The 25864-nt window shown below is 36.9% G+C and overlaps 1 protein-coding gene across 1 annotated transcript in view; it reads left to right on the forward strand.

Annotated features, from left to right (window-relative positions):
- The window catches only part of WDR47 (WD repeat domain 47), a 2078858-nt gene that overhangs the window by 1945388 nt on the left and 107606 nt on the right, over positions 1–25864 (forward strand). Inside the window, exon 14 of the mRNA XM_044086053.1 lies at positions 5413–5631. Within this exon, the coding sequence (XP_043941988.1) occupies positions 5413–5631 (219 nt within the window). The remainder of the gene's footprint in view (positions 1–5412; positions 5632–25864) is intronic.

The raw sequence follows: 25864 nt of genomic DNA on the forward strand, positions 1-25864 counted from the left end.
CACACTCTCTCACTCTCCTGGGAAAGGCTGGCACAGGTTAACTAGCTATGCTCCCATTTGCCCAGGATATAAGGTAGTTATTACTGCCACCAGCCAACTCTTTATAAGCTGCTTTAAGGCCGTTAACAAATGGTGTCCAATCTTACTGTGTAATGCTACTATTAATCCAAATGGTAGTTTGACCAAGAGCAAGGCTGTTAGCAGTGACCTACACAGCATCACCAAATAAGTATGCAAGTACTCTCAGAGCTTAAATAAGTCTCACAAATGTCAGCCACAATGAAAGATTTAAATATATTTAATAATAAATAATAAAATAACAAGAACATACTCAGTAAATCACATTATATCACAGTTCAAAATCAGAGGAAATATTTAAAACAACATTGCAGGACAGTCTCAAGTAAATACAGAAAACATCTAAGCTGTACTTCCCTATGTTCCTGTTTGAATCTAAGAGAAATTACTGTACCTAGTTAACTTACTTCCAGAGCAAGGCAAGTGTGGTGAATAGATCTTTTAGCTGATGTTGTTTGGTCCAAGTCAGAGTACAGAATACTCTGTATCTCTCAGAGACTCCTCATATTAATATCTCAAATATTACTGCTGGGTTAGCTAGCAGAATGACATCACTTCTTGTCATCTGACTTTAGTTCCCAAGCTAAGCCCCCATTACTAGAAACTGCCAGCCTTTAGCATCTACTTGTGAAAAATACACAGCCCTCAGATCTTTGCAGCTGCTGGAAGACATACAACAATAAAACACTTACAAGACAATGCAGAAAGCTCACTAGTTTTAGACATCCTGTCTCCTTGCTGCATTGAAACTATCTTTTACAGCATAGTTATAAAATATAATTTCAACTATTTTTCTGAAGTTTTGCAAGTTAACCTTCAATATTCCAGTTTCCACTGTTAAAATATATACATTTACACAGTTACAATAAGATCACGTTGATAAGTCAAGCCCCATTGACAGACATTTTGCAGAAAACATATTAAAATTCTGTAAAAAGCCCTCAGAGTGATTTTGAGATGTTAAAATAACTCAGAAAACATAGAGTGAAAAAATTGATTTCTTTAGCTCTAAGGCGGAGTTTTCCTTTAAGTGTCTGTCTCTCTCACAGAACAAAAGCAGGCTAAGCAGATTTCTTAAAACATAATACAAAATTAAGCAGGTAAGACAGAAAGCAGCTCTATCAGTCAAAAAGAAAAAAAATAGGTTTACTTTCTCACATAGCAGGGAATCACCAGCAGTGCTTTACTTTATGCAGGCTTGAAATCTTTCAGACAAAGACAAAGGCCCAAAATTTCACTTTGTATTTAAATATCACTCAGGAGACAATTTAACCAATGAAGCCTAGATAATTTAAGTGCCTGTTTCTTACACAGAACAAAAATACCAGGCCAAGCAGATTTATTAAAAAGGAAGATAAAATGGAACAGATAAGACAGAAAGAAGCTTTATCAGTCAAAGACAAGACAATATAGATTTAATTTCTCACCCAGTAGTGAATCAGCAGCAGTGCTTTACTTTATGCAGGCTTGAAATCTTTCAGACAAAGGCATCCCTCATACTCTCCTTCCACCATGAGCATTGGTCCCTGGAGTAGGTCAGAGTAGGCTGGGTCCTCAACCCACCTATTACCAGTAAATACCCATGCCCATTTGGCAACATTAGTCAACATACACAGTCAAGTGGCTAGCCCTGTCAAAGTGTGCAGTCTGTGATCTGCATTCTCCTATCTTGTGGATAATGCGCACCACATCAGATGTCCAAAGCAGTCCACAGCTCCATTCATTGGTGAGTTTGAGATGGAAATACCCAGTATGTTTTTCAGAGGTGGGAGAAACCCCACAGGGGGAACATGCACACTCCAAAGAGGCATTGGCTAGAGTTGAGGATTAAGCCTTATACCTTGTGCATGGGAGGTGAAGTCTCTGCAGGTATGCCATTATGGATAGTATTCTTTTGCCACTAGGGTTTGAGATTAAGGACAGAAGCATTGATTCATTTGGGAACTAAACATTTTTGTGAAGTGACATTTGAAAGCTTTAGTTTGCTAGAAAAAAGGTTGAGTAAGATTAAAAAATAAATACAGTAGCACCGTGAAAAGGCTACTTCAAGGCTTGGGACTACAACTAAAATTAAATGTGCAGTTTAGGACTTCAGATGTGGATGAGCACGTGTTAAAACTGTTTTTCTTTCACTATGTAATAAAATATATGAAGTTAAAAAAAATATGTGATAAAAGAAATGCATGGACTAGGGAAGTGTGGGTAACAGTCAGTGATAAGATGTTAAAGGAATTATTAAAATGTGGAAAGAATAGAGAATAGACATAAAAGCAGAATTTTTAAGACTAAAATTGATTATATATAGTTTATTCTAAAGACATAAAATAAATAACAGTAGTACAGATGACAATTTTGAGATCATAGAACAGTATGGGGTAGAATAGAGAAAGACTGAAATAATAAAAGAGCGTAAGGAATAAAGATACTAACTGCAAAGTTTAAAAAGAGGGAGAAATGATGAGAGAGAGAAATGTTATGGAAGGATTGTACAACTAGGCCATTTTATAAAAAAAATGGACAGAGTGGTAAGCAATGTATAAGCAGATGTAGAAAAAGCAATAAAAAATAAGAGAAGATATAAAGAACATTTGCAGAATTATGAAAAAGAGAACAGGGAAGTGGCGAAATAAGGGAGATAAATGTATGACAATAATAGAGAAAAAGTGAAAAATATATTTATATATGCAAGGATTTTTCTGAAAGGAAAGATGTGGGTCCTCTTACCTAAATAACTAGAGAGGAAAAGGTGATATAGTGAGATGAGACCAAGAAGAAGTTTGGACTGCAAGGGAGACTGCTTTCTCTATCAGGAATTGGTATCAGAGTATAGGCAAAGAAAGGAATAGGAGAGCCCTTTGTGAAATACCTGCTCTGGTAGAGATTTTAGATGAATCTAGAATAGAAGCTTCTGGTAAAAAGGGATACTTACAAGGGAGCAGTGGGAGGACATAAATATGGCTCCCAAGTGTGTAACAAAGTCCATCAAGTTTGGAATATTTCTGTCTGGAATTGTTTGCTTAGGTATTTTTGTACCCCAATCAAACTTCAAAGAAATTTTCCTCATTTAGACAGCAAATGGTGGGATAATGAAGAAAGACATAACTGGAAACATGCTTTGGGAGGGTAATGAGTTGGCAGATTTAAAAGATTTCCCTTCAGACTACAGTCTGAAATATTGAGGGAGCAAATGGCTGTGTAACTAAGGAAATTATTCTTTTGATCTGAGACACGGGATTGGAATTACATAGACTTTAGTAAAGCCTTATTAAGTTTAATTCTACTGGCCGCCAAAAAAAAGAATTATTTGAAAATGGAAATCAAAATCTTAACAAACTGCACTTGAAGTAGTGAATATTGTAATAGAGATAATGAACAGGATGTGGGTTTTTAGAAAAGGGTAGGAGTAAATTACATAAAAAATGGAAATTGTGGTAACAACACATGCAGAATAATGTTTTAGTGGAGGAATGAGGTTTAAGAGAAGGAAGGAAGTGAATCATTTATGTAATGTTACCTAAGTTATAGATGATATAAAACAATATATGTGATGTAGAATGTTTGTAAATGTGAACTTCTTAATATATGCGAGTACTTTTATATAAATTTGTTTGCTTATATCACAAGGCATAATTTAATAAAGGTGTTTAAAACATGCAAGACAAAACACAGACCTTGTCCCTTTATGCTTGAATTAATAGACGGTCCTGTAGTTACGGATTTTGAGCTGAAGGATACTGTTGATTGAGCATCCGAAGTTGAGACCTGGTTTATTGCATGCATTCAGCCTGATTTGCCATTCTAGAGACAAATCCACAGTTTTGTCAAGGACATGGAATTTAAACCTAGAGTGATTAGTTGTCTCAATGGAATGTTGCTAGAACATTTCTACTAATCCTATATCTAATAACAGATGAACTGTGTGGAATACATATTTTTAATCTGTTAATGGTTTTCCCAAATTAAAATGTTTCCCATTTTTTGCAGTGAGCTCTGTAACTCACCATTTCCATGTTGCAGTCAGCTGTACACCTGCTATAATTTTCTTAGTGCTTGGACAAGTGAAATGGTTTGTGTTGGTCATAAGTTCACAGAAGGTGAAAGTTTGGGCGTTGCCTTTGAAAGTCCCATTCTTTGTGGGTTCCAGTGTGTCCTTGTTAGGCTCAAGGTAGTTCCTAATACCCTTGCTTTTGAAGATAACTTAGGAAAACTGGGATATGATGAACAGTAACAAACACATTGCCAAAATTTTAGAACCGGAACCTAGGTTCCAACCAAGAGCCATCAGGGCCAGCTTTAAGCCAATCAGGAGCCATAATCTTACCCCAATTATAAGGGTTGTTTTCCACCACAATCCCTAATTTAGAGTTATTTAAACAACTAGAACTGAAGTGGCTTTTCATGAAGGAAGGTTGTATCTGATGAAGGCTGATAGATGAATATGCTCATTGCTTTAAATAAACCAGACAGCTTAAAGTTCAAAGGAGGATTGCTTCTTGTTTTTATTGCTTGATTTTGAGAATGTGTACATTCTACTCTGGTTAGCCGTCTGCCTGAAAAATGCCTACAGGAATACAATAATTGATTACTTTGAACAAAGAGGCTTTTCCTTTTGGTTTTACTTGTTGGTCCTAGGCAGAACCATCAACTCCACTGGGACCAGGGAGCCTATAAGGGGACCTAATCCACAGTAGGTAGCCTACATTGTGTATTTGTTCTTCCTACAGGATCATTGAATTGAAATTTGTTATGTGGAGGTTCTTGTATTAGAAACTTGATATAAGGATATTTACTCATTTTTGAGTGTATTAAGGGCACTCTTTGTACTACATTGATTGCTTGTGGAATGTATGTTTCAGTTTGCTTGTATGTGCAGTATAGGTCTGTAATGTGATCCGGTAGATTGTTTCATTCATCTGGTAGTTAGTAGTCTATTGCATAAAGACAAATTAACCATCTGTGGTGCTGTTGACCTGCAGCAAAACGGATATTTGAAAAGTCATCTATGTGGGGTAGGCTAGAACATCACAGGACAGGATGGTTGTTCTCTGGGAGAGGACAGTATGGAAGTCTAGCACAGAACCTACCCCTTGAAGGAGAACAGAAGGTCAGTGGGCAGCTTAGCATTAATACTAAAGATTTTATCCGCACTGTGAGGACATACATGTGTGTTTCCTGTTAATGTAATTCAGCGCTGTGCTTGCATAATAAATGTGAATAACTTGCATACCCATGTACCACAGTGACTGATGCTGGCCTAATATAGCCCTTAAAATAGAGTATGTAATGTGCATTTACTTTTTCTGTCACATTACCATTATTTTTGTTTTTGCACAGGTAGTGCAGTGGCATCTGTTGCTGTTGATCCCAGTGGTCGCCTATTAGCCACAGGTCAGGAAGACACTAGCTGTATGCTGTATGACATTCGTGGAGGACGGATGGTACAGACCTACCATCCTCACGCCAGTGATGTTCGCTCAGTACGCTTTTCTCCTGGGGCACATTACTTGTTGACTGGCTCATATGATACCAAAATTAAAGTTACAGATTTACAAGGTCAGTGCAGTGTGACCATCTTTATTAAATGCCTCATCTTTTGTATTTACTTGGCATGTGATCCTCAAATGCATTAATGCTCTGATAGTAATGAATACTGGTTCAAAGCATCTACTGAAAATAAATGCATGTACTGTGACAGGTTATACAGTCATAAAACAGTAATCTACTTTAGCAGAGTAATTTGATTATCCTCAGTATCCACTTGATTAATACAGCATTTCATAAAGTGTCTGTCGATCATCTCAGGTAAAGTAAGCATGCCTATAGGAAATAGCACTGTAATTCACATAAGATTATTCAGTTGAGAGTCTAAAGTCATTTTAGTTTAGGTTTAGTTATTATTTTTACTGGAATTACCACCAAGCACCCAATTTTATAATGATTGGTACTAGTTCCCAGGATTTTGCTGGATTTTTAAGGCATGCTTATAATATTACACGTTGGAATCGGCATCCTATCTTATGATATTTTTCAGAAATGACCTGAAAATAAGCATAAAGTTATTTAGTTTTTTTTTATCTTTTTTGTCTGTCTAATCTTTCTTTGTGTGTGTGTGTGTGTGTGTGTGTGTGTGTGTGTGTGTGTGTATATATATATATATATATATATATATATATATCTGTCTGTATACACGTATACACACATGCACATTCACTCATATTTACTTTCTTTTTTAACAGGCCAAACTTGAACTTGAAACCTGTCCATACAAACTAAAGCAGTATCAGTGCTGCATACCTCTCAACTGTCCAGATTTTTGCCTTGTATTTTCTGGTTCATTTCTCATAAAATTTTTCTGGCAGAACACTGGCAAATCATATTTTTAAAACACCTTTATTGAATTATCACTTGTGACATAGGCAGATTTACATTTATATAAAAATAATCAGTGTATTAATAAGTTCACATTTACAAACATGCTTCGCATATATTAGTATACGTCATATAACCTAAGCAACATTATATAAATTATTCAATTCCTGCCCTTTTTTTTAAATAGAAAACATCTTTATTAAACCATCACTTATGACATAGGCAGTCATACATTTGTATAAATGAAAACCGATACAATCCTAGTCACAAGCATTTTACATCAGGAACCATACTGGCACTCTCCCAGTTGAAAAAGTTATACATCACTTATAATCTACCCAACCATTTTCAGTCAAACATTACATAGCTCATTTAAGTTTTGCTTTCTTTTAAACCTTGTTCCTCCCTTTTATGTATTGTTCCCACATGTACCATTTTTCACATATAATTTGCTCCTACCCTTTTCTAAAGATCTCAATTCTAGTTGTTTTATTTCTGTTACTATATTTACTACTTCCAGTACAGTTGGTTTACATTTGATTTCCATTTTCTAGTAGTTGCTTTTTTGGCAGCCACCCATAATTAAACTCTGCAAGACCTAGGCATTTTGGATTCTGTATCTTAGCTCAGAAAAATCATCTCCCTCGTCACACCAATCTGCCCACCAAGCATCTCTGACAGTGCAATCTGCAGGGAATCCTTAGTCTGCCAATTCATTGCACTCCCAGAAAATATGTTCCCAATTACCTCTTTCTTCCCCATCACACCTCCATTTCCTGTCTACCTGAGGAAAAATTCTCTGGAGTCTTTGTAAACATCTCCAAGTAAAAATCCTAAATCTTTAGATTTTGTTGCATATTTGGGAGACATACATATATCCTCCCATTGTTTCTTTGTTAATTGCTTATCCAATTTCTTTCCAGTCCTTTCTATATTCCCCTGATTGATTCTTATAATTATCATGCAATATTTTATATGTTCTATTAATTATTCCTTATTTATTCCTTATTTAATGGCAGTTTCTTTTCTAGATTCTACTAAAATTGTACCAGTGCTGGTCTTTCATTTAGGACCCCCCTATTTCTTTCTCTTTCTCTATACTCTGATATCAATCCTTGATAGGGAAGGCAGTCTGTAACTTCAGTCCAAATAAATTCTTGGAGTCTTCCCATTCTATTATCTTTCCCTCTGTAGTTATTTGCTCCCAATACCTTGGTTCCTTTGCCAGTTTTCTCCAATAAATTCCAGCCCCCATTTGCCCATTACCTAGATCCCTAATTACAGTCATCCCTATAGACAGAATCCCATTTCTCCATTCCCATGTTGGCTTAGTTCGTAGAATACTTTCTGCTACTTTGAGTGTAATATTCTGTATGATTATTATTATTCTCCTTAAAGGTCTGCATCCAAAATCCCATTCTCTTCCTGTTTCTTGAACTTCCTCCTGTTTTATCATCATCCCTTTCCACTATGAATTATAGGTTTATGCTTGTGTTATGTATATGAGCTTTAACTGTGTAGCTCTGAAATACCGCTTCAAACCATTTAATTCCAATCTGCCCTGTTCTACAGCAAGAATCAGCTTATTCCACTTGATTCTTCTCATCTTCCCCTCCCAGATAAAGTCCTTCAGCTCTTTATTAATTGCTATCCACAACTTCTCCTCTGGTTGATAAAAATATGCCTGACTTGTGTATAAGACTAAAGGGACTAAAAACATTTTAACTGCTTGTATCTTACTGTGCATCTCCATGTAACAGAGCTTCTATTTTCTAAGTTTTTGTATTATCTTTTGTTTAGTCTCTTGCCACATCTCCTTAGCTGCTACACTGGAATCATTTTTAATCCATACTCTTAACTATTTCATTTTATTATGTCCCCATAAATATGGATTTTGCTGGACCAATTTGTGTGTGGGTACATATTTTACCGTTATTGCCTTTGTTTTAGCTTCATTCATTTTTTATCCTGAAAATGATTTGAAACTGTCTTAGAATCTTCTACAGCACTGTAAAGTCCCTTTTTGGTTTTGTCAGGTATAAAATAATATCATCTGCAAATAGAGCCAGCTTTTCGTGACTGTCATACCAACTATATACATGAATTTCTGAGTCTTATTTTCTTTGCCAGTGGTTCTAAATATAATACAAATAACAAAGGGGAAAGAGGACACCCATGCCTGGTTCCTCTGCTCAAGCAAAAACTATCAGAGAGGTCCGCACCACTTAAATTTTCATCTCTGATCTCTCATATATCCTCCTAATCAACCTTTTATCAGGAAATACAAATGCTTCCATTGCCCTGCTCGTAAAATCACAGCTTACTCTGTCAAATGCTTTCTCTGCATCAAGACCCACAAACAACAGTGATATTTTCTTGCATTCTGCTTCCCTCCACAAAACCATATTGATCAATATCTTTAAATGTTGGCATTACTTTTGTTATTCTTTTAGCATTATAGGCATAAACACTTTATAATCATGGTTTAGTATTGAAATGGGCCTGTATGAGGCAGAATCTGATGGATCTGTACCCCTTTTAGGTATTACAGCTACCTCTGCTTTCTTCCAGGATGTTGGTACTTCTTTTAAAATACTGTTAAACAAAACCTTCTAGATCTTTATCAAATTTTTCCGTCCTAGCTTCCAAACTTCCACATGAATAACATCTATTCCCGGGGACTTTCTTGTAGATTGGTTATACATCACCATTTTTATCTCACCTCCTCCAGTCCTAACTGTTTGTAATTGAGCCTCATCTACTTGTAACCTTGGCATGTTTAATTCTTTCATAAACATTTTCATTTGTATCTTTTCTTCATTTCCACATTTCTCTGCTTAATACAGACTTCCAAAATATTTGTAATACCTCTACAGGATTTCTTGTTACCTTCCTTGTTCCAGGCTCCCTAATCTTGGCGGCAGTCCTTTCTACTTTTTTTTTGCCTGAGTCGTGCTAAAAGTTTTTGGGCTCTAGTGTTATCAAAAAACAGTTGCTTAACAGCAATCTTTCTAAACTCGTGCACATTATCGAGGTAATCCCTTATTTTCTGTTTAGCATTCTGCAGTTGATCTTCTTTTTTTTCTGTGAGATTCCCCCATTCTGCAATACTTTAACATTTATCAGTCCTTGTAAATAATTCTTACTTCCTTTCTTTTATTTTCACCCTATTTTTAAACTTCACCTTCATTTTATCCCACTTTCAAGTTCTATGTTCAGAAGAAATTTCTGTCCTCTGTAATAGTTCCTAAATAATCTCCACTACCCAGTCCTTAAATTTTCCTGTCTCATTTTAATTTATCACTCTGTGTTTTTATTTTAGTTATTATTGGCTCATGATCTGAAATAGTTATTGAGTGTATATCAAGACCTTCAATTAAATGCACATGTTACTGTGAAATATAAATTCTGATTAGCCTAGCCTGGTTTTTGTATCATGGGGAATCGTATGTAAATTCACTCTGAACTCCTATTACTGAATTCACGTCTTCCATGCCAAATATTTTCATAAATTTCTTCAAAAATCTACCCTCCTTTGTTATACTTTCCCTTCTGGGCCCCCCCAGATACATCTTCACTGCTGCAAATCAAATTCCAGTCCCCATGTACAAGTAATATTCCTTACTATAAACTTATTTCTCCCAGAATTTTTCTTAAGCTCCATTATAGCAGTTTTAGGTGGAATATAAATAAATGCCAGTGTAATCTTCCTCCCTTTCCAGTAGCCCCTTAGCACTACAAATCTGCTAGTGTTATCATTTGTATCCTCTTTTCTATCCCCATTGGAGCTCCTCTTGTAGTTTATATAAGTACTCCTCTTTTCCTTTGTTCCAGGCATTCTGCTGAATAACCATCCAAAAAAAACATTTTTTATCAAATTCACGTGTTCAGCTCTTTCCAAGTGTCTCTTATAGTATACCTATTTGTATTCTACATTTTTTAATATAGTTTGCTACTCTTTCTTTTTTGTATTTATCTGTAAGACCATTAACATTTAAAGACATTACAGAAAGAGTAATTGTATTAAAAAAGTTATTATTCCCACATTTTATGTAAAACACCTTTTTTGTTAAATGTCTAGTTCCAGCTTTTGTGTTACATGCAGACACTGGCAGGTTGAACTTTTAAACAGTTATTTCTTGTCATACGCATTTGAGCCTGTGTCACATGTTACAAAACTTTTGTTTTATTGAAAGCCCTCAAACAAAAAGACAGACACACCCCCAATCCCCCACAAAACCTATTAACTTAATACTAACGCACAAAACTATATACATCTTCAGATATTGAAGTGTCACCCTCCTAATAGGAACAAATGTCCCAAACTGACAGCCACACATAGAGACTTAAGTTAATATAAAAGAAAGATTATAAATGCTAAGATACATAGTGCAAGCCTGTGCTTCTGCTAAGTGCTGACTAGTTTTGTCTCATCTTTATAGCTCTCCCAGCTGGGAAAACACCTGAATGCTTTCAGAGAACATCATCTCCTAGCCAATTTATCTTTCTTTTTTTCCAGCCAATCCCTGTCCATCAGACTGCAGCCAATTTCTCTTTATCAGATTGTCTCCATGGAGACATAAGAACCAGACAGCCATTTTCTCATTATCAAATTGTCTATATATGGAGACATGAGAACCAGACAGTCAATTTCTTTGTATCAGATCATTTCCATGGAGACATCAGGACCAGATACAGAATTGCTGCTAAGCATACATTTATTTGCTAGAAAAAAAAGCATCATAATATTCAATATTCTTTTTCATTTACTTGGTTTCTCTTAAAATGTGTTACTAAATTAGTCTGAAGTCCTTAATCCAGTCATTCCCCATGCAAGGATGAGAAAAAGCACATTAACAGGCTTTTCTTTTTTTTTTTTTTTTTTTTTTTTTACATTTCTTAAAACTGAACAAGAAGAAAGAGCGAAAGAAAAGAAAAAAAAACAGCAGGACCTGTTCACAATCCCCATTACACGTAAAAATAACTGAGAAAACTTTATAGCATGCAAAGAAAACCATACATAAAATAGTACTATTCAAGAAACAATGTTTTCTTTGCTTAAAGTTAACTTTCTTCCTCCTGTTTTCCTCCCCTAAGTATTCTTTCAGAACATTAATGGCATGTGGTAAGGCATATATTTTAGAGTTCCCCACAAGTCCAGCAGTTTCTGAAAAAGTCCAATATTTCAAGATTTTCTTGTTCTGTCATATTTCACAAATATACTTATTGTATTGTAATCCCACATTGTTACTGTTTTTATTACTGTTCATCTCCATCTCTAAAATCTTGTGCCTGCTTCAGTTTCAACATACTCTTGATTCTTCTAGTCAGCTCTTGTGCTCCCTTCCTTCTCTCCAACATTTTCTATTGAAACATTGGAAAAGGTTTCATAAGTACAGTCTCTCTGTGGTCTTCATTATCAGAAGAACAAGCAGCAGAATCTCCTTCTGTTTCACAGCTCACTTTTTGTTGGGCAAACTTTTGTATTTCCTCCTTAATATGTACTTTATCAAAAAATGATTTTGTCCCTCCAGGGTAGAATATTTTGAAGATAGCTAGGTACAGCAGTTTGAATCTCACACCTGCATCTAGACATTGCCTAAATTGCAGAATAAATTTACTCCCATCTGCCTGGTGTACAAGTAATCATTTCCCACAAACACTCTACTTTTAGTACTTTATCCCTGTGCCACAGTTTTGTCAGAATCATCTCCTTTTGCTGGCAGAATTACATCTTTACTATTAAAGGTCTCAGTTGATTTTTCATAGCCAGGTTTGGGCATAAACACAATGTGCCCTTTCAACTAACAACTCCTGCTGTGGAATGCCAGTCCAGTTGCTTATTTGTACTTTCATAAAATTAATGCAGTTTGTTACTTCCAGCTTCTGTGGTACAGCTGACAATCTCAGGTTTTCCCTACATGCTGTGTCCTCTAATTCTATTATTTTTGAAACATCTCTTCTTTAGCAGTCTCATATTCAGCCAGCCTTGACTTCAATTCGACCTGTGATTTTTGCAGCTTTATCACCACATCTGAATATCTGTTTAAAGCTTCTTCCATTTTTCCAGCCTTTTGTTGTTTGAGTTGATATACTCCATCAATGTTTTGTTTATTTTAATGAGGTCTGTGTGCAGTTGTCCTATATATTCCTATACGTTACTGGAAGTCACGTCTGGAGGTTGCACTGCTTTTTGCAGCAGCTGTCTTGAAAAGCAATTTAGTAGATTGGCATCAACCCATTTTCCAATTTTCAACCAAAAAACACCAATGTGGAAAATAAACTTTTTTTTTCAAAACACTACAGTGGCCACTGGAAAACACTAATAAAAAAGAACTCCTTGGAATACCACTAGTGTCAAAAAGTTTTATTACGCTTTCATCAACTGACTTCCTCAGAATACAATACAAAACCCTTTCAAATCCTTTATATACAAAAAAATTCACAATAAATCAATCAATTAACCCATTAACACATGTTTAAAACATGTCAGATAAACAAAAGAAGTACTTTAATAAAACAACTTAAAATGTATTTGTCATTCATTTAAATTCTGAACTTTTAATCTTTTTTGTTTTAAAAAATATTTTATATTCACATTTTCATTTAACCCTGGGGCTTTGTAAGCACATAATTTCATTTGCCACCTTGCTTCTGCTGTTTCCAATTTGTCTTTAAAATTCCCTCCCCTTAAGTCAAATGAAATGCTATAACTGAAAATAAAAGCTTCTTGTAGTTGGAACAAACTACTGAATGTTTGTATAAGGCATTGTTTCTGTCCTTAACCTTAATGCTATAAAGATGTTCTTTTATACGTTTTTCCAAACTATGTGTGGTCATGCCAATGTAATAGTTGGAGCAACCTGAACACAAAACAATGTCAACAACACCAGTGGTTTTTACACAAATACCTCTCCTTTAAATAAATTGTAAAATCTAAGCTATCCAAATAAATATATTTGGTAACATAAATAAACCTACAAACATTGCATGCACCACAAGTGTACATGTCTGTCTCTTTTACTGTCTGTAAAGGACTAACCTACAGTGTCAGACTTTTCTAACATAGTTTTAAAACTTCTTGTTTTATAATATACAAAATTAGACTCTTGACACAGTATATTCCACAACGCCTGATTGCCCTGTAAATATCTTCCAGTTACTTTTAACAATATCCTTAATGACCCTAGAGTCAACTGACATGTCCAGTTTAAAAGCTAGACTCCCAGTCACTATTGTTCGTTTTCTTTGTCTGAAGTATAACCTCCTTTTAAAATTGGTTTAAATAATACTCCTGTTTTTTTCATATATTTCTAATGCTACCATATGCAGTAGTTCTTCATTGTATCCCGTGTCTTTAAACATTTCAATAATTGTAGTAATTTGCCTTAAAAAGTCACTTTCCCTGGTGGTCATTGTAGATACACAAATTATTTGCCTCTAGGTATATTTTTCTTAATAAAGTTAGGAGGACCACTTTTAAAATGTATATAGTTATTCGAAAACATCTCTTTCCTAAAAATTTTACTATTCATCTCCTTATTAAAAATGTCCCACTCCAAATCAACATCCAAAAAATGTACATGTCTATCAAATCCACTGATCTTAAACTTTAAATAATCAGAGGTCTTGTTTAGTTCTTCTGTAACCCTGTCTACCTCTTTTCTCTTCAAGTCTACAATAAAGAGGAGGTCATTGATAAAATGTTTATGTAATGTTACTTGTTTGAAAAATGAACATTTAACTAACAACTGTTGTTCCCACCACCCTAATACCAAGTTGGCAAAGGATGGGGTTACACTGGCTCTCATTGCTACTCCCTGAACCTGTTTAAAACATTTTTATCAAAAGCAAAATAATTATTTTCCAGAATAGTTTCCATTAAAATACAACAAATGTATACCTTGTCAGTTGAAAATGTGGTGTAATTTGTTAAATATTGCCACAGTGCCCACTACACCTTCCTCACCTTCCTCGTGTGGTATACATGTAAGGAATGAATTAACATCTACAGTAATGAAATTGATATTTTCATGCTTATAATCATAATTAGTATTAAAATCTTGTAATTTAACAAAAAGATCCCAAGAGTCTCTTAAAATAAGATTTTAAATTCTGTACTAAAGGGTTAAACAGGCTGTCTAAATATAAAGCAGTACCATAACAAATATTATTAGGTGCAGATACACTAGGACGAAACAGAGTAATTAGTAAAGTCTTTATGCAATTTAGGTATCCCAAAAAGGACACCTAATTTCAGAGACTCTGTATTCATGAAATCAAGCAAAACCATAAGTAATGTAGCCATTCATCAGAAGTTCGTACAATAAGCTCTTAATTAAACTGTAACTTTTGTGTATTTCACCTATATTAACTTCTAGATTCACCCGTGTTTTTTAACATACCAAACATCATTTCTTTGAATGTTTGCTCATTCATAACAAGTAACCCTCCCCCTTTATCGGCTCTCATGAACAGTAAATCCTTTTTAGCATATAACTCATAAAATGCTTTAACTTCAGCTTGAGTCATATTATAAAATTGAAATCTGCTTTTTTGATGTAATGCTTCCCTAATTTATTTTTCACACACTTCCTCAAACATTTTAATAGTGTAATTTAAACTAGGATTATACACACAAGGTTTCCTAAAAATATTAAAAGAGGGAACATCTTTTAACAAATGATTTAGGTTTAACTTACGAGTAAACAGCTTGACTTGCAACAGAGTTCCTGTCAAATCAGCTCTGTGGCTAGGTTTATTTATGATACCAAATATATTTATTTTGATTGCTTAGATTTTACAATTTATTTAAAGGAGAGGTATTTGTGTAAAACCACTGGTGTTTATATTGTTTTGTATTCAGGTTGCTCCAACTATTACATTGGCATGACCACACATAGTTTGGAAAAACGTATAAAAGAACATTTATTTATTTTATTTATTTTATTTTATTTTACATTTGTTGACCGGGCTAGTCTAACTGGATACATGTCCATTTTCAGTAGAGGCCCGGGGAGAAAAGCTCCAAGCATAAGTAATAACAAGTAATAACAATGTAAAAAAAAGGAAACAAGTGAAATAAAGTCATATAAGGTAAAAGTACTATGGTAACATTGGTAAAAGGAGAAAAGTAAAATGGCATTAAAAATATTGACTATAAACATTCAGGTAAAAGTTAAACTAAGTATAAATAAACAAATGCATTAGATAGAATTAGGGTATGTGTAGAAAGATTAAAGTTTTTAAATTTTATCATATTACTAAGATTAAAGCAAGAAGAGAAGTAACTAGTTTTGGAGGCAAATAGTTGGGGGGGGAGGGGTAGGGTAAGAACAGGAGTGAAATAAAAGTTTCAGTCTGGATTTTCACAAGGACAAAGCCACTTAGTTTTTAGATGTTCTTTTATGTGTTTTTTGAATTGAGATGCAGATGCTAGGGTAGATAGTTCAGGAGGGAGCTGATTCCAGTTTTTCCCTATAGTGTTTGAGAAAAGTGAATCACCAGCTTTGTTGTTAGATTTAATTGAGGAGACAAGGAGTTTATTTGCAGAACGTAGTATAGCCAGATTTTTATAGGGAGAGATCAGATTAGAGAGGATGGGAGTATCATTGGGGTGATGTAGGATCTTTTGTGTGATAAGTAACTGTTGACAATGGTTCTGTATTTCTAACAATCCTAGTTGTCTAAGGTTAAGGCAGTGGTGGGTTTTAAAGGGAGAGCATGTGATGAATCTAGCTATACTATTATAGCAGGTAACATCCTTATAACATTAAGGTTAAGGACAGAAACAATGCCTTGTACAAATTAATACAAAGCCTGAGTACTTTGTAATGTTCAGCAGTTAAATTAAAGTTCGGTAAATTAACAATTTTAACTGGGTACCTCGTTGGTTGATAAATTTTCAACAGTTCTCTGAACTTCAGTGTCTTCTCATCTTTTTTCTGCTTTATCCATTTTTTGGGCCACCTCTGGTGATTATATATGATGGGGAGGCGAGACTTGTGAGACTTGTTAGAAACATTATAGAAAATGAATGTAAGAAGTTTGCTAACATATCAGATTTTAATTTTATTTTTGACAAACCTTTTAAATGTATATATAGAAAGGGCCGTAATATTAAAACCGTTTCGGAAAATGGAACACCTCACTTTAGTGCTGTAAAATCAGGTAAAAGGGGCACATACAAATGTGGTTGTTGTGCTCAGTGCCCATATATGTGAAGGTGGTGGACGTGGTGTATTTAAAATGCAGCGATAGGTATATTAAAACCATGGACTATACTAATTGTAACACTAGTGGTATTATTTATTTAGCCTTATGTGATAAAAATTAGGCTTATTACTTAGGTAAGACCAAAAGGAAATTTGAGGATGTATGAACATAGGTATGACATAAAAAGAATGTAAATAATGCTCTGTTTAAGCACACTCAGACTTGTGAGGGAGCTGATTTTTGTTTTTTTTTTTGTGATAGAAATATTGCCCATGAACCCAAGAGGTGGCCCTTGGGAAACTCGATTAGAGTACAGGGAACTTTATTGGCAGTTAGTGTTGGAAGCCAATAGTTATCCTGGTTTGAATGACACTGTTTCTCTAATGCCTGTACTGAAACACCATGTACATCAGCTAAACTTTAAATAACCCTTCATCCCATTTTCATATGTGTCCAGTAGATGGTGGTGTTTGACAACTTTTCATTCATTATTGCACAAAGTGAACTATGTTGTATTTATTATTTCTAAATAGTTTTAATCATTCACTACTTGTTTTTATTTATTTTAATTTTTGATATTTAAGTAAACACACCTAAGGATTTTATGTACATGTTACAGGGTATTTCATACTTTATTCTTGAACTCATTTTTATGTATTTTTGTATATTTTTATGCAATTTATTCAATTAAGCTGTGATTGGCTTATTGATTTAGGATTTTTTATATAAGGCAAATTGTTGGTTGGTACACTCACATCTGATGAAGTTTTTAGATGAAAATGCGGTGATCAAGTTAAAGCGTTCATATTTTTATGCATGTGTTTTAACTTTGGTGTCAAAAAAGTGTGGGTTTTGGATCGTGTTTGTCCCTCCAGTGCCTTTTTATCAGTTTACTAGTGTATTGTTGGCACTTTTCACCACATTCTTTTTTGTTTTTGGTTACTTTTTGTGATTATGGAGGGACAACAAGATTTGAATCTGGAAGAATGAAGTAAAGGAAGTGAGATGAGTGAAATCCATAAAATCATTGGCCAGCTGACACAGCCAATGGGACTGCTCACTCCTGTCTGCCAATTACTGATTTCCTTGACGTCAAACCTCACTTTGCCTGGAAACTAAGAAGTAAATCAGAATGTGGATGTTAGACACGGCCACAAGAAGCTTGTTGGTGCAACTGGAACTGATTTGGGAGCTAATGCTGCAAACAGACATCAAAATAACAGTTTGGATGGATTCCCTAATATTTTTAGGACTCAGATGAACGCAAGAGGTGGAGGAGAAGGGGAACGCTCATTCTGCTACACCAAACGATAACAACAGACAGGTTTGACTGTACCATACCGGATGGACAAGGTATTAAAATGGATTTCAAGGACATTTTAAACCGCAAAAACGTTTTTATGGGAGGGGAACGGAATTTTGATAACAGTAATGAAACTTATATGAATAATTTAGCTAAACTAGATATGTGGCTATTTAAATACAAAATGTATGAGATGGATAATGATTATTTGAAGCAATTTTTACAGTTGAATACAGTACTTAAAGGTTTAAGGATATGTAAATACCCTAACAATGTTAATTAAGGTTCTGAATTTCATAAAGAGCTTATTGCTATTTTCGAGAGGTGCGGTTTTGATATAATGAGAGTGATAATTAAGAATAATGAATGTGAGATGAGTAATATTTTTGATTTAATTGAGCGTACCAACAGTAATATTGTTAATGATTTAATGTTTGTGATAGAAAATGAGAAAGATAAGTATTTTGATGTTAGGAAAAATTGAATCAAGATGTATACATTAGGAAAATGAGAAATATTGATCGAGATATCAATGAGTATAGAGTTTGTGCATTATCCAAAACCTAAACAATTTAAGATTTATAACTATAGAGACAATTTTAACAGCGAAGGAGTGGATGAATGAGAGTATGATGAACACTGTGAGAGGGCTTCATTTAATCTGAGGGATCCTTTGGATTTTCTGCTTTTTCAGATGTCGGAAAGATTGAAGAAGAAGGGATCAATCGATTACAGGTACAGTCCCTGTACAGGACAACACGGATTACATCAGAGATGGAAAGTGATGTAGAACTTTTTAAAGATGGGCCTAAAACAAGTTTTAATGGGTTTAATATTTTTAACTACAGTAACGTTGACATTCAGAAAGGTCATTTTAATTTATATTTAAAGGGGTTTACATTTATACCCAGAACAAAGACAGATATATGTAAACTATTAGTTGATTTTAAACTTTTTATTAGGAAAAAGAATCTAGAATTAATTTTCAATGGTCAGGGTAGACCAAACAACTCCAGTAACGTGTTAGTTAGGAAAAGTACTTTTAACCCACCCTTGCACCCTCAATTGAGGAATTTTGAGTGTATGGTGGAGAATGAATTGAGGCAAGCTTTAAAGAATAATAAGGTAATACCCAACTTAACTAGAGATGAGAAAGCTATAGTGGATGAATGTAGGAACAGAACCTTAAGAATTATGAAGCCAGACAAAGTTGGGGGGGTATTTATGGACAAGATTACATATGAGGGTAGGATGATGGAGATCCTTGATGATCTAACTAAATACACCAGAGTATCATTAAATGAGGTGAATATTCCATACAAGAGAATTCATGTTTATTTAAACAATTTACTCATGGAGGGACTTATAGAGATACCTTTAATTTTTTTATATGTGGACAAGCCTAGGGTTCCCTCTATATTTGGCAAACCTAAAGATCATAAGGATGTCAGTGACCCCCTCTCTTAGACCTATAGTATCTGTGGAAGATTCTGTTACTGCCCCTTGGCTAAGTATATTGATTCAAAACTAAAGAAACTATCTATGGTAGGAGCAAATGCATGGGATTTGTTAAAGAAGGTTAACACTAGGTTATATTCTGACAATTTAACTTTTATCTCAGTAGATGTTATTGATTTATTTACCTCAGTACCACATGATGTGGGTTTAGAATGGTTTGAGGAGGTTTTAAATGACAACAGTGAAATATCTTTTAATAATTTTCGTATGTGTTTAATATTGATGGACTTGGTTTTGAAAAACAATATCATTTTCTTTGAGGGTGAGTTTTTCGACAATTTAGAGATGTAGCAATGGGGGCACATCACACACCTACATACACCAGTATTATACTGTCTTACTGGGAAAAGAAGTATGTTTTTGGTTCTGAGTTTAGGCATTGTTGCACCAGTTTTTTAAGGTTCACTTATGAAATAAGTCAGGATGAGATGAAATACTTGGATGTTAGTATAACCAAGAACAATGGTAGTTTTAAATCTAGGGTGCACAGAAAGGAGACTTTCTCTAACTCGTATTTGTATTTTACCAGTGCACATCCATTTTACCAGAAAAGGAGCTTGGTAAAAGGTCAGTTCCTCCATGTAAGCAGAACGACTTCAGATGATGATTTTAACAATGAGTGCAAGTTCCTTATGAATTTATTTCAGGCTAGGGGATACCCAGAATATTTATTGTCAGAGGTGTTTGTAGAAGTTTCTGAGGCAAGGACAACTAGGATTGCTCCTATATTAGGGAATGACATGTACAATTTTGGCCAGAACAATCAAAATGTTGGTGTTGTTGATAATGCTTACAACAGTGCTCTGGTTATTACATATGACGCGGAGGTGAGACTTGTTGGAAACATTTGAATTTTATTTTTGATAAACCTTTTAAGTGTATATATAGAAAGGGCTGTAATATTAAAAACATTTTGGAAAATGGAGCACCTCACTTTAGTACTGTAAAATCAGGTAAAAGGGACACATACAAATTTGGTTGTTGTGCTCAGTGCCCATTTATGTGAAGGTGAGGGACAATGGTGTAAATGTAGAGATAGGTATATTAAAACCATGGGTTATGCTACTTGTAACACTAGTGATATTATTTATATAGCCTTATGTGATAAATGTGAGGCTTATTACATAGGTAAGACCAAAAAGAAATTTAAGTTGAGGATGTATAAGCATAGGTACGACATAAAGTAAAAAAATGTAAATAATGCTCTGTGTAAGCACACTCAGACTTGTGAGGGAGCTGATTTTTGTTTTTTCGTGATAAAAATATTCCACATGAACCCAAGAGGTGGCCCATGGGAAACTCGATTGGAGTACAGGGAAATTTATTGGCGTTAGTGTTGGAAGCCAATAGTTATCCTGGATGTTCTTCGTGTTTCACTGTTGCAGTCATCACACTTGGGTTATCTGCCTGCAGTTAGCCCTCAGTCGGCCCGAGTACCAGAGTCTTGGGATTTCTGCGTCGGATGCTGTCGTCTCTTCCATGACGTCACGTCATCAGGGGTATAAAACTTGCAGCCGAAGCCATTACATCAGCTTTTCTTGCCGCACGGGAGCCTAAAGCAGAAGCAGTTCGCAAGTGCTGGTCGACCACAACCTGAAATTTTCAGTTTTCCAGTTTCAAACCTGAAGTCTTCTAAAGCTAAGTACCCTGTTGGGGATCCTATTTTCTTGCTCTAACCAATGTCAGAAAAAGTTAACAGTTGTCTTGCCTGTGGAAAGCAAATACCTCACAGAGATTTTCATTCTTACTGCATCACCTGTTTAGGCCCAGACCACGACGTCCCCCACTGTCGGTTTTGTGCCTTGTTCAACGCCCAAACTATTCGTTGTCTGGCTGTTTTTGTCTCCAAATTCTTTCGCTCTCATTCTCCGTATTCCAAAATGGCTTCGATAAGCCATCCAACTACTGATCTTCCGAAAAAACGCAAGGATAAAGACAGAGACAGACTGCATAGGTCCAAAACTGCAGACAACGCTTCCGTTAAGCTAGTCGCCAGTCCACCAGTACTCAGTGAGGCGCTTTCGTAGCCTCTTTTACCTGTTTCTACAGATTTTTAGGCCTCTACTGAGACCCATTTGGAGTCCGGTATGCCGCAAGATGCTTCTTCGACTATGGAACCTGCGGATGTCTCTACCTTGGATGGGTCTGGAGCCGCTGTGCAGGCACTGGCTTCTGAGGGTGTATTCAGACCTTCCGATGTTCTTATTAAACCAGCTACTTCATTAATGACTAAAACTACTGAATTTCTCAGGCCCAGAGTTTGCACTACGCCTAGGAAACCGACGACCAAAGCGCATTCTCAAGCTCCCATGCCACAGAAACAAATACTTAGAATGGCTGAAGACCTTATTACTTTAGTTAGGGGAAGCCAGCCTTACCCCTCTAAAAGACAAAGAATTGATTTTCCTTCTGATTCTACAAACCATGAGTCCGATGACTCTGACCCCTATGATTACCAGGATATACCCTTATCTACCTATGAGGATTCAGATGCAGAGGATTCCATTCCTTCTGCCCCCCCCAGGGGACTTTTCTTTTGGTGAAACCTTGCATACCCTAAGAGAGCATTTCCGCTGGGAATGCCAGGACTACCCACAGTCCAAAAAGAGACTGAGGGAATTTTTAGACTTGCCTCAGCATAGGCCTCTAGCTATAGTCCCTGTCCTGGATATTGTAGATGATGTCTTCATGGAATCCATTCTTACCGATGATACTTTACCACCAGCTCCTAGAAAGCCTGACAGGTACTGCAGAGTACCTGACTCTCACAAATTTCTCTTTAAAACTCCCACTGCAGATCCAGAGACCATTTCCCAGGGACCTAAAGGTATTAAGGCTACTACAGCCAAAAACCCTAGGGCTCTAGACAGATGGGGCAAGAAGATATATACCTCTGCAACTCTTGCCATCAGAGCTTTAAATTGCCAGTTTCACATGTTGAGGTACCAGCAGCATATTATGGAACTAATTAAATGAAAAATGTTGTTGATTCCTGATTGTACAGAAAATAAAGACTTACAAGAGTTAATGCATTCTGCAAACCAAGTTGGTAAACATACTCTGCAGTGTGGTTTTGATGCCTTAGAAGCATCTTGCAGGGCTGCTGTCACTGGGTCTATTCTGAGAAGGCATGCTTGGCTGAAGGAACAAATCTTGCCAGACCATGTCAAAGCAAAATTTCTAGATGCTCCATTAAACCAAGAATGTTTGTTTGGCTCAAAAGCAGAAGTTGTTCTTAGAAAGATGGAGGAAAAAGCTAAATCTATGCAAACTGTTAAAGATTTCTTACAGGTACAGCCACCTAGATTCAGTAGGTATTGGCATTCAAAAAACTGGTCCTTTCCAGTCCTTCCCAGACCTTCTCAGTCCAAACCCAGGGCCAACACACCACAAAGACTACAGTCTCAGGGTATGCACAGATCTAAACAATGGAGTGTTCCCTCCTCAAAAACAAGTAGTGGTAAGCCACCCCCTTATGGAAAAAGTTCACAATGACTTGTCCTTCATCCTTCCCATCCATGCCCAAGTACTTGCACCCCTAGGAGGAAAACTCGCCCTGCATGCAAAAAACTGGGAGCATATTACCCAGGACCAATGGGTCTTAAACATTGTATTCCAGGGATACAGATTCTATTTCCACTCACTGCCATCTCCAAGCAGATTGCCAGGCCTTTCTCCAAACCAGTGGGCAAAAGCAAGTACTTTCTCTTCTCAGTAACAGGGCTATTCAAACTGTTCCAACAGAGCAAAGGGGACAGGGTTTCTACTCCAGACTGTTCCTGTTGCCCAAAGAAGAGAACTCTTGGCATCCTATTCTGGACCTGTCAACTCAACACCATCCTGGTGGTACCAAAATTCAAAATGCTTACTCTGCAGCAGCTGCTTCCTGTGCTAGCCAAGGACTCCTGGCTAGTCACCGTAGACTTAACAGAAGCTTATCTGCACATCCCCATAAGGGAATCTTGCAGGAAATATCTATGTTTCAGGGCAGGCTCTATGCATGATCAGTTCTCTGCACTTCCCTTTCGCTTTGCGCCCAGGGTATTCACAAAGTGCCTGGCTCTAGCCATTGCATACTGCAGGCAGAGAAATATTCAAATTTACTCATACTTGGACACTTGCCTGATTCAGGTGGAGAATTGCTACTTCAGTACCTGACATTTGTAAAGAGACTCCTAACTTCTCTGAGTTATGCCATCAACGAAAAGAATTCACATCTGGTACCCAGCCAAAAGATTGTATCCCTGGGAGCAAGCTTGAACACAGCTTCCCAGATGGCATTCCTCACGATAGAAAACAGGTTTATTTGACAAATTACTTCAAACTACTGGCCACCCAAACCCAGCTATCTGCAAGGAAAATACTGCAGGCCCTAGGGTTCATGGCCTCATGCATTCTACTAATTCCATGTGCAAGACTGCATACGAGGAAACTTCAGTGGTACTTAAAAAGTCTGTGGTGTCAACATTCCCAGGACCTGGAAACCGTGTTTCCTATCATTCCTTGCCAGGGACAGAGTTCCTTTGGTGGGCAGAGGCTTGCAACTACAACAAGGGACTCCCTTTCACTCAACCCCTGCTGCCCAAACCCTGACAACAGATGCATCAGACTATGCATGGGGGGCTCACATGGCAGGCAAATGGAGCCCAGGACAAATTCAGCTGCATATCAATCAAAAAGAAATGTTAGCTGTACAGAATGCACTGACAGCGTTCAAATACCTTATCCTGCCAGGACAACTCTTGATAAAGACAGACAACACCACAGTTATGTGGTACATAAACAGGTGGGGGCAACTCATTCCTACCCACTTTGCAGGTTAGCCATGGCTCTGTGGAACACAGCCTTGAACAATCAAGTGCACCTGCAAGCTCAGTTCCTGCCAGGCAAAGAAAATTCACTGGCAGACGACTTAAGCAGTAATCTAATAGACCCACACGAGTGGAAACAGGAACCCAACTCATTCAAAGTTCTAATACACAGGTGGGGGACACCAGAGGTGGACCTCTTTGCTTCCCCCCAAAACCATCAGAAATCCCCACAGTCAAGCATGGAAAGTGGATGCCCTATCCTTTACATGGGAAAAACCTCTCAATCTATGCCTTTCCCCTTTTTCCCCTCCTTTCAAAAGTAGTACTCAAGATCAAATAGGACAGACCAAGGACAATCCTTATTGCACCAGAATGGCCACACCAGCACTGGTACCCACTCCTACGCAGTCTGACAGCAGTGCCACCCTGGCACCTACATCAGACCCCCTCTCTGCTGTCCCAGCAGGAGGGACAGATTTTGCATCCTCTGCTGCAAGCCCTGAACCTGGTAGCCTGGCTTATTCCCTGAATACATCACCAACAACCCTCAGCAAACAGGTGCTGGATGTTATCCTTGAGGCCAGGAGGCTTAGTACTAGGACGTCCTATTCAGAAAAGTGGAAAAGATACTATACTTGAAGCCACTCTCAAGGAAAGGACACAGTCATGCCCACCTTACCTCAAATCCTAGATTATCTAGCAGAGCTGCTCCACAAAGGCCTATCCTTCTCATCAATAAAGATTCATGCCTCTGCCATCTCAGCTCATTACTCAACTCAACTCAGCCACCCCTCTTCTTTCATCCTCTGATCAAACAGTTCCTGAGATGAGCTAACAATTTAAGACCCCCCAAGGAGAGCTCCCACTCCTTCCTGGGACCTTAACTTTGTACTAGAGAAGCTCACGCTCCCCCCTTTTGAGCCTGCTGCTACAGCAGAGTTAAAATTCCTCTCTTGGAAAACAGCCTTACTTCTAGCCATCACTTGAGCAAGAAGTGTGTCTGAGTTGCAGGCCCTTATGACTGTGGAACCCTTCATTATCTTCCATGCGAACAGGGTTTCCCTCAGGACTAACCCATCATTTATGCCCAAGGTGGTATCCAGTGTGGCTTTAAACCAATCCATCCATTTACCAACCTTTTTTCCTAATCCTCAGAATAAAGGGGAAAGGATTCTGCACTCCTTGGACATGCACAGATAGCTCAGGTTCTACCTTGACAGGACTAAACCTTTCAGAAAGTCTGACCAGCTGCTAGTCAGCTTTGCTGCAACCATTTCTAAATGGATAGGACACTGCATCCATTTCTGCTACAAACACCATGGAAAACCTACCCCACAGGGGATCAGACCTCATTCCACTAGGGCTACCTCAACCTCTACAGCATTTCTCAGGGGAGTCCCTACCAGGGGCATCCTGGAAGCTGCAACCTGGAGTTCTGTACACACCTTCACCAAGCATTACCACATACCTATCCTTTCTAAATCCAGAGCTGGATTTGCCACAGCAGTCTTACAAGGCCTGCTAGCCAGCCCTAATACTTCTTGACTGCCTTCACCCTTCCTCAGCTTTG

The sequence above is a fragment of the Protopterus annectens genome, chromosome 10.part0, assembly GCF_019279795.1.
Source record: "Protopterus annectens isolate FY-2018-M chromosome 10.part0, PAN1.0, whole genome shotgun sequence".
In the NCBI taxonomy this organism is placed as follows: domain Eukaryota; kingdom Metazoa; phylum Chordata; order Ceratodontiformes; family Protopteridae; genus Protopterus; species Protopterus annectens.